The sequence below is a fragment of the Carlito syrichta genome, unplaced genomic scaffold (assembly GCF_000164805.1).
Source record: "Carlito syrichta isolate Samal-C Ts95f unplaced genomic scaffold, Tarsius_syrichta-2.0.1 Scaffold142937, whole genome shotgun sequence".
In the NCBI taxonomy this organism is placed as follows: Eukaryota; Metazoa; Chordata; class Mammalia; order Primates; family Tarsiidae; genus Carlito; species Carlito syrichta.
This window is the reverse complement of record NW_007087033.1, coordinates 211,170-220,842: the sequence shown is the minus strand read 5'-3', so window position 1 is coordinate 220,842 and position 9,673 is coordinate 211,170. Positions and strand designations below refer to the sequence as shown.

Genomic DNA, 9,673 nt, shown 5'->3' with positions numbered 1-9,673 from the left:
GCCCCCCACTGGACGCAGCCTCCGCTCCTGCTTGATCTCCTCCAGGATCTTCTCGTGCAGGGTCCTCTGCTTCTGTGGCAACGGGCGAAGCCGCCTCTCCGAGACCTGTGGGGCCGTGACATGGGCCCACTGTGGAGTCAGGGACCCAGCCAGGCCCAGCAGGAGGGAGGGCTACCCAGGGGCTCTGTGTGCACCCAGAGGGCATGGCCCACAGGGACCTTTCCAGAAGGAAGGTGGCCAGGTCTGCAGTGGACTCCCTCAGGCAGGAGGCAGCCAAGCCTGCCTCACGTGTGAAGCAGAGCTGCACCAGGACACCTTCCAGCTTGGCCATGCCTCTGGGTCCCAGGCCACCCTTGAGGAGGCACTGAGGTACCTGCTTCAGTGGAGGCCGTGAACGGATGAAGTCCAAGATGAGCTCATGCGCGTCCTTCTTCACTCTGGGGGGGATGTCCCCATCCACCTGCCAGGGAGGATGGACGGCCTGAGACCTTGCAGGGTCGTTGGCTGGTGTGGGGATGACCAGGAGGGGCCCGCTCAGCCTGACCACAGCCTCGTCCTCACACCATCCACCCTCATGGCCTCTATTCCCTGGGGTCCAGCAGCCCCTTAGAGGAGCACACAACAGGTCCACAGGCCACACTCTGGCCATCCATGCTCTGACACTCCACCCAGCTGCATGAGCTCCCTGTGCCATGAGCTCACTGGAAACGGGGTTGGTATTGCATGCCTCACAGGGTCATCCTAATAATGATACCAGCAACGTGGCAAGGGCCATGTGAGTTTGTTAAACAAAAATCCCTCAGCCTGGGCTATTGTGGCATCTCCCGTGGGCCATCCCTGGTCCTCCACACCCCCTTTCCCTGTTTTGTCACACCATCCTCGCCATGACCTCAAGCTGTATGAGGCGGGTCACATCTGCCCTATCCACACCCCACAGTCTGGAACCCAGCACAGAGGACAGAGAACGGGGATCCAGGGCCGCTTGTGGGCAGGAGGGCCGTGCGTGCCAGGATCCCTCTCTCCAGCCCAGCTCACCATGACCTTGCGCAGCTTGTAGTTCCTGGCTCGGATGTCCTGCATCAGCATTTCAAAGGGTGTGAGCTGGAACTCAGTGGGGAGGGGGTTGAACTCCTGCTCCTGCACCTTCTTCAGCTTTACTCCGTGGCGGAGCTCGCGCATGAGCTGAACCCATAGTCGGGCCTGGCCCCAGGGAGATGGAAACAACACTGAGCCTCAGCAGGACTCCCACACCCTCTGGGCACAGATTCCAGTCAAGAGGGGGCAGCCTCACCCAGTCCGTGCGACCCAGGTTGTCCAGCTCCGCCTGCTGCTTCTCCACCTGTGGCTCATCTTCCCGAAGTCTCTGCAGCATCTGGGACCATACATTCTGGTTAGCCCAGAGAAGGTGGGAGGGGACAGACACGGGACATAGGCCCTCTGGCTCTAGCCACCAGGAGTCACCATGGGGCTAGCACCTGATGTCAAAAAGGGACAAGTGGGCATTTTGACTCAGGCTTTAGGGCTTGGGAAGATAACTTAGGAAACTGAGTCATCAGCCTTGGAACCACACAGGGCCCTCGGTGACTTGCCTGCTTTTCTAATGGCTTCTCCCAGGCAAGGACAGAATAAAGCAGGACACCATGTGGTACCTTCTCCAATCTGACCCAGGTCCACACGTGGCAGACACAAGTGTGGAAGCTGTTTTCCTCAGATCTCAGTTCACAGAGAGCTTCCTTGGGCAAGCCATGTGCCCACCCACCCTCTTGAGCACCCATGCAGGGTCCAAGTTGGAGTTTTATATTAGCTGCTTGTCTGATTAGCATCTGGGACCTGGTACAGCGTGGCACGTGCTGGTCCTCAAACACTGCTTGAATGGATGGAAGGATGGTGGAAGACTCATGCATGAATGAGCTGTTACCCAGCAAGTCCCGGGACAGACAGAGGGATGCCCTTTGTGAACTGGGGGAAATGCCCACATTGTGGTGTGGCCAAGCATGCCTAGGACTGTCGAATGGTATGCTAAGAATTTGGGAGAGAGGCTGCACCTGCTGTATTGGTTGCTCTGGGCCTCAATGGAGCTGGAGCCCTGTTCTCACTCACTCTCCAACTCGGAGAACACCTGCCCTTCAGCACATACCAACCTCCACCAAGACAGACCGGTTACCCTGGCTTCTGCCCCAAGTCACTCGCCGAACTGCTTTGGAACGCTCTAGAAAACGCGGCCAACTCTCTGGGCAGCACAAGGTGTAAGGTTCCAATAACAGTCCTCATGTGTGACCAGCCCCTGGGCATGAAGGGCGGCTCTCCCATCCTTCCTGGGGTACCTGCACCCATTCCAGAGCGGGCTGCTTCTGTCCAAAATGCCAGCCCTGACTAACTCAGCTGGACCCCACAGAGTGTCCCTTCTCTCTCTGGCTCCTGCTACCAATTCCCTGAAGGTCTGTCTGGCCACTTGCTTGAACACAGAGCTGTTTGCTCCTGCTAAAGAAAGAGCTTCCACTGTCTGGGTAAGAAACTGATCACAGCAACAGAACACAGATGGAGTTCAGAGATGGAGAAACAAAAGCATTAGGACCATCTGCTAATCATGGGGAGCAGACTCCCCCAGATTCTGAGGAGAAGCTGTGAGGGAGGACCGAAATGAGCCATGGGGTCCAGGAGGAACAGCCCAGTCTCGGCACATGATTGTGCTGTGGACAGGGGCCAGCAGCTTGGGCTGTGTCCCGTCAGTCACCACCATTCCTGAGAGCCTGCTCCAGCTCAGAGGGTCAGGGAAACTGGCCAGGAACCCTTCTTGGTTAGAAGACAAGGGACACAGCACTGTGGAGGGTCAGGGTAGAGTCAGGGACCAGCGTCAGTCACCTCCTAACACACCGTCTGCAACCTAAGCAAGAGAGAATGAAGCGATCCCCGGCTCTCCCAAGCCCCCGTTTTCTCATCTGTGAAATGTGGCTCATGCCTGTAATCCCACCACTTTGAGAGGTGGAGGCGAGAGGATTGCCTGAGTCCAGGGGTTCGAGACCAGCCTGGGCAACTTGGCGAGACCACGTCTCTACAACAAATTTTAAAAAATTAGCCAGGCATGGTGGCTCACGCCTGTGGTTCCAGCTACTTGGAAGCCTGAGACAGAGGGATTGCCTGAGCCCAGCAGGTTGAGACTGCGATGGCCATAAGCGTGCCACTGCACTCTAGCCTGGGCAACAGAGTGAGACTCTGACTCAAAAAAAAAAAAAAAAATGTTAGGGGGAGGCGGGGTCCATGTGTGCAGAGATCCTACTTCACAGAAGCGCATCACTCCCTCAGAGCAGCCAGTCCCCAGGGACAGGGCGAGGGGGGAACAGTCAGTTCCTGTCTCTGGGTCCATGAGGACATGGGAGACAGGGAGCACTGGGTCTTAGCCTTGGAACCTCACTTGCTCGTCTGTCAAATGGGTGATGAGCTCATTTGGGTGGTGGGAGGATGAGGTTACAGTGTTACAGACACAGCTATGGGGTTTTCTCCCTGAACTGCCCCTGCCCCCGGCTCCAAGCACACTGATGAGTCTCCGGCATGGTCTTTTGGAAAGAAGGGACAGAAGATGCCAGGGGGGAGGCAGATGGCATGTCACCCTTCTCAGATGTAAAAGTGGGGACCAGAGCAGATAGTAATTAGGGGGCAACAGCAGTGATGGGCGGCCTGGGAGCCAGTTCTAAGTTTCCCTGAGCCTGAGGTCCCTCCTCTGCTGGTAAGAAGAACATGGGAGGGTTAAGCTGAAATATATAAGACGTTTAGGACAGTCCTGGGCACCAATGAGGGAGTTACGTGACAGTCTTAGGCGCACTGAGGCTCTGAGCCCGGTTGGACAGTTGGAGAGACAGACAGAGGGGCTGCCTGGGTCCACGCCCCAGTCGCCTCCCGGACCTCTCCAGCTTCTCACCTTGGGCCTCCCCGCTCGCCCCTCACCCTGTCACCGCTCACCTCCTTGGCCTCCCGGACCCGGGCCAGGAAAGCACGCAGTTCCAGCGTCTCCACGAACAGGGCGCGGCACACCGCCTGGTAGTGGGCCTGCGCGCCCCGGGGGTCGGTCAGGCGCGCAGCGCACAAGCGCATGGCCTGGGCGAAGGTGCGCACGGCGCGGGGGCCGCCCTCAGGCTCCTCCTCCTCCTCTGGGCCCCCATAGCCCTCGTCGGCCCCGCCGGCGCCATCATCGCTGTCGCTGTTGGCCATAAGGTCGATGAGCCGCTCCAGCTGCGGGCTGAGTTCGCGCTCCTCGCTCTCATCCAGTCCCCAGTCCAGCGCGCGGTAGATGGCGAAGCCCAGCGACTGCACCATCTGCGGGACAGGGTGCGATCACAGGGCGGGCATGGGGGCGTTGCACAGAGGGGCACTAGGGCAGGCCAGCTAGGAGAGCGGCCCCCAGGCAGGGGGAAGTACAGGAGACAGACAGGCCGGGAGGGGAGAAGGGAGCCAAGCAGATGGAGCAATGACCGCCAGGCCTAAACAGGGACAGGAACGGTGACTTCCGTCCAGAGCAGACACACTTGTACCAAGACCCGAGGAACAGGGTGCTCCCCAGACAGCGCAGCCACTTCAGAAAATAGTTTGGCACATTCTTTTAAAAATTTTTGTAGAGATGAGGTCTCACACTATTGCCCAGGCTAGTCTCAAACTCCTGGCCTCAAGTGATCCTCACGCCTCAGCCTCCCAAAGTGCTGGTATTACATATGTGAGCCACCGTGCCTGACCAGGCAAGTTTTTATCAGCAAATATGCATTGTGCTCTGATTGACACCTCCTTTCTCAGGCGTTTAACCAAAAGAAAGGAAGAGGCACACCCCCAGGAGACTTGCCCTGAGTTCTCGTGACACCAGACCTGGAACCAGTCTAGAACCGCTATGCCTGATGAATGCTAAACAATGAGGCGTGTCCCTGCAGTAGAACACGTGGGGCAGTGAAGAGGGTGGACCACATACACAGTCTCAAACTTGAACCCCCAAGTGACAGAAGCCAGGGCATCTTCACACTGCCCAGTGGTGTTTACAGGAAGCTCTAAGCAAGATCAACACGATCTACAGTGGTAGAGAGCAGGTCAGGGGTCCCCCAAGCAGGGCGTGGGATGGGAAGGGGTGCAGGAGACTTTTGAGGTGCTAGAAGAAATCGAAATCTTGATCATGCATTGGTTATAGTGTTTACATTTATCAAGACCTAAACTGCCCACTTAAAGTGTAGGCATCTTATTGTATGTAAGTATACCCCAGTAAGCTTGATTTCAAAGACAGACAACCTAAATATTAGCCTCTAATGTAGCACAACAGTGCATTTTAAATCAGAGGAAAAAGACTGGCTGACTCAATAAATGCTCCTGGAATAATTGCTTAATTATCCATAATAAAGTTAGACACTTGTAAAAAAAAAAAAAAATGACTTCCCTTCACTAAGTATGTTTGAATGCGTGTAACTTTTCGATGATGGAATTTAGCCTAAAAAAAATAATCCTAAAAAATAATCATATCGTGGATGGTGGCAAGGGCTGTAACTTAATTATTGGAGCTCAGTTCCATCAGGGTCCAAGTGCTTTGCTGTTTACTTTGTATATGCTTCAAATTCTCCACAATCCGTTTTTGTTTCTTTCTTTCTTTTTTTCTTTTTGTCAGAGTCACTCCGTCTCCCAGGTTGGAGGGCAATGGCACACTCATGGCCACTCCAACACCAATCTGCTGAACTCCAGCAATCCTTCTGCCTCAGCCTTCCAAGTAGCCGGAACTACAGGCACGTGCTACCACACCTGGCTAATTTTAAAAAATTTTTTGTAGAGACGAGGTCTTGCCAAGTTGCCCAGGCTAGTCTTGGACTCGCAGGCTCAGGAAATCCACTAACCTCAGCCTCCCAAAGTGCTGGGATTACAGGCTGAGTCACCGAGCCTGGCCCACAATCCATTTTTCTAAAGAGCACGTTAAAAATCTGTGAAGCAGCCAGGCTCGGTGGCTCAGCTTGTAATCCCGTGCTTTGGGAGGTTGAGGTGAGTGGATTGCCTGAGCCTGTGGGTTCGAGACCCGCCCAGGCAACTTGGCGAGACCTCATCTCTACAATAAATCAAAAACTAGCTGGGCGTGGTAGCACGCACCTGTAGTTCCGGCTACTTGGAAGGCTGAGGCGGAAGGATCGCTGGAGTCCAGCAGGTTGAGGTTGCGGTGGCCGGGAATGTGCCACTGCACTCTAGTCTGGGGCGACGGAGTGAGACTCCAACTCAAAAAAAAAAAAAAAAAATCTGTGAAGCCTCATAGCAGAGACCTCTTAACTCAGCTCTTCTTAATTTTACTTGACAGTAAAATGTTTACAATCTACCATTAGGGGACCCAGTGGTTCTGTGGAGGACACTTGGGAGTTGTCACCACATTCATCCATCAGCTCTGTCTGCACCCTGCCTCTGCCAGCCCACAGGCCCATGTGAGCCTTGAACGGTCAGATCTGCTTAGACGGGGAGGCAGGAGGCAGCACAGCTCAACACAAGAGGACGATAATCATTATAAAACTGTGACTTCTAATTTGCACAGCATTGTGTTTCCATGTTTTAAAGGGCTTTCAACCACTCTCTTCATGCCAGACACTGTGCTTATCCCACCTAATCTTGCAACAAGGCACTGAGATAACCTCTTGTTTCACCTCTTGTAAAGGGACAGAGGCGGAGAGGTCAGGTCACTTGACCAAAGCTAGCGACTGGCAGAGCTGGACTTGGGACTTGGGTCGGATCATGGCCCCTGTTCTAAGTAAGCTCTGTGCCACACTGCCAGGGTACAGCCACAACCTCACTGGGCACTGTCCACTCCCCAGGACCAGCTGGCCTCCATGACCCTGCCAGAGGCCCTTTGGCCTTTCATCTTTTGTGTACCCATCACAGGGTACCCAGGGAACCTGAGCTGGGCAGAACAAGAGCCGGTGGTAAAAGCCAGTGTCAGGCCAGGGACATGGACTCGAGAACACAGCCTTGTCTGTCCCACAGAAATGTCTTAGGAGACCCAGAGCCTGCAGGGAGGGATCAGCTTGAAGCTCTGTGGGCTGGGTGAAAGAGAGAGGCTTCTGCAGGAGTGAAGCCCCAGCCCAACCTCAGAGTCACCGTTGTCTTAGACAAGAGACACAGCCCCAGTTCTGAGTCACACCCTAGAATCCAGAGTCAGTTGCACAGTGGCAGGTGAGGCCTAATGGCTGGCCACACCCAAAGGGCTAGGGTAGAGTCCCCTAGAGCAATGAGGCTTGCAGAGAGAGACCTCAGTGTCCCTCCTGGGTATAATGATGGAGGGTAGAGGCAGGGCACCAGACTGGCAAGAGCCACAGTTCACACAAATTCCCATCAATTCTTTCCTACCCCCAGGGTTAGGTGCCTAGCAAGAGCATGGGGCCAGGAATTGAGTTTCACAGCCTGCCTCACAGCTCCCTGCTGACCCACATGTGTGCCTTTGACATTTCCCCAATGAGACCACGCCACCCCATAGGGGCCAGACTGAGGGCAAAATGGGAAGACCCCTTCTGCCCCAAAGAAGAACAAAGCAGCCCCAGCCACCAGTGCCTCTTTCTCTCTTTCCTGGTCACTGGCCTGAGCCTTCACCACTCAGTGAAAGGGTTAACCCCACCAGAGCCTCTTATCTGATAGCTGCTTCCATAAAAGCTTTTATGTACCCAAGGCACTGGAAACTTTCTCTGAAAAGCAAAAAACTCTTGCTTTCCTGTAAGGAAAAACCTGGGCAGCCTGCCAGAGTCTCAGGACCTCCCAGCCCTTACCTGCCCACACCAGGTGCAGGAACTGAGCCTGCACCTGACCAGTGACTGAAGGGACCATGCAGGCATCTCATGGAATCTGGTAGTGAGATTCGAGACTGGCACATTGAGTTAGCTCTCCTGCCCCATCTCCTGGGGATGAAGCCATGTGGTTAATGTATGGGCCTTTGGGAATAGCAGTCCAGGTTGGATTCCCACATACAAAGCTCTCTGAAAATATTTGTAAGATGTGTAACAACAACAGGCCTCCCTTGGAAGGTCGTTGGGGTAATAGACAGCAACTGTACCTCTCTTTGGGGACTCTGGACAGCAGGGTCATCCAGCCTCCCAGCCCTGGAGTACTGGGCTTCAGAAAAATAAGTTTCCAGAATATTACACAGCAGTGAAAAATAATGACCAGCAGTCATACACGGCAGTGCCGGTGAATCTTGGAGACACACTGCTGTCCCCCTGGGTCTCCAGAAACTTCTATAGCACAGTATCATTTTCACAGCATGCCCAGGCAAACTAAGCAGTATGCCATTTTAATGTTAGCATTCCAAATGTGGGGGTATCTTAGCACTGAATTAAGAATGTGGTACATGTGCTGATAAGAAAAGCACACCAGGCCAGGCACGATGGCTCAAGCCATAATCAAGGTGCTTTGGGAGGCCAAGGCAGGAGAGTCACTTGAGCCCAGGAGTTTGAGACCAGCCAGGGAAATACAGTGAGACCTCATCTCTACAAAAACATATAAAATATTAGCCAGGCATGATGGTGCATGCCTGTAGTCCCAGCTACTTGGAAGGCTGAGGTGGATCACTTGAACCCAGGAGGTTGAGTCTGCAATGAGCCAGGATCATGCCACTGCACTCTAGCCTGGGTGACAGAGTGAGATCCTGTCTCAAAAAAAAAGAAAAGAAAAGAAAAAGCATGCCAGCTTTTAGTTGGTCTTATTGTTTTCAAATTCTCTACAACAGACTATATATCTTCTTTTGGCCTGTGCTACACATACCCTTGGTGTACCACTATGTTTAATATATGAGTAGGTATTTTTTTTTTTCTTTTTTACTGCCAACCTCACTTATGTATGAAAAACGATGTTTTTAAAAGGCAGCAGAGTGATAAAACATGAAATTTAGGACATTACCTCAGGTGGTAGACAGGAAGAGGAGGCAGACAGGAAGATACCCAGGAGAGGCTCCAGTTTGGGGTGTGGGTCCCTGGGCACTGGCCACTGGGCTGGTTTCCCCGTTTGCCTGTGAAATCTACTCCCTGACCCAAGGTCTGTGTCCTGGGAGGCCAAACCTGCAGACCAAGTCCCCTCTACTCCTTTCCTCTGTTCGGTCATTGCCTCCTCTTCTCCAGGTCTGGGGATGGGAGGGGCTCCCATGGAGGATCCTGGGCCTGTCCCACCCTGGTGGGCTCCTCACCCTGCTGCCCTCTGTGAACAGTGTCTTCCTCAGACGCCCTCAACTAAGCCCACTGAGTGTCCTATCTGCACCCTGCCTCACTGAAACGACTATATAACTTTACAAGCTTTATGGTTTACACTGTGAGGCACAGGTTTTAATAAGTATCACATCATCTCTGAAGTGCTGTAAAGGTACCTGGGCTTCCCAGCTGGCTGGTGGCACCACCATGGTTGTAGGCTCTGAAAGAGAAGAGAGCAAGTCAGAGTGTCATTGGCCTCCCCAGGACCGATGGAAAGGGCTGTCACTCACCCTCCCCTGCAGGGACACACAGCACATCCCCAGAATCCCCACTAGAACACCAGAGAGCTCCACCAGGCCAAGCCACTCATTCACGTGGATGGACACAGAGGCCCAGCATGAGGCCTGGGCAGGACGTCCATGTGGGACCAGGAAGGCAGTCCAGCCCCTGCCTGCAGGAGGCTGATGGTCAGCTAGTGAAGACAGACCCTCACACCCACACAGCAATCA

General features: G+C 53.9%; 1 protein-coding gene across 1 annotated transcript in view; it reads right to left on the bottom strand.

The window, feature by feature from the left end:
- SPIRE2 (spire type actin nucleation factor 2) overlaps positions 1–9,376 on the bottom strand; it is a 22,860-nt gene extending 13,484 nt beyond the window's left edge. Inside the window, exons 1-6 of the mRNA XM_008050040.2 lie at positions 9,341–9,376; positions 3,958–4,311; positions 1,292–1,372; positions 1,036–1,200; positions 374–460; positions 1–105 (exon numbers count right to left, since the gene is read on the bottom strand). The exon at positions 1–105 is cut by the window's left edge and continues 44 nt beyond it. Of these exons, the coding sequence (XP_008048231.2) occupies positions 1–105; positions 374–460; positions 1,036–1,200; positions 1,292–1,372; positions 3,958–4,311; positions 9,341–9,373 (825 nt within the window). The 5' untranslated portion in view covers positions 9,374–9,376. The remainder of the gene's footprint in view (positions 106–373; positions 461–1,035; positions 1,201–1,291; positions 1,373–3,957; positions 4,312–9,340) is intronic.
- Positions 9,377–9,673: the final 297 nt, after the last annotated feature.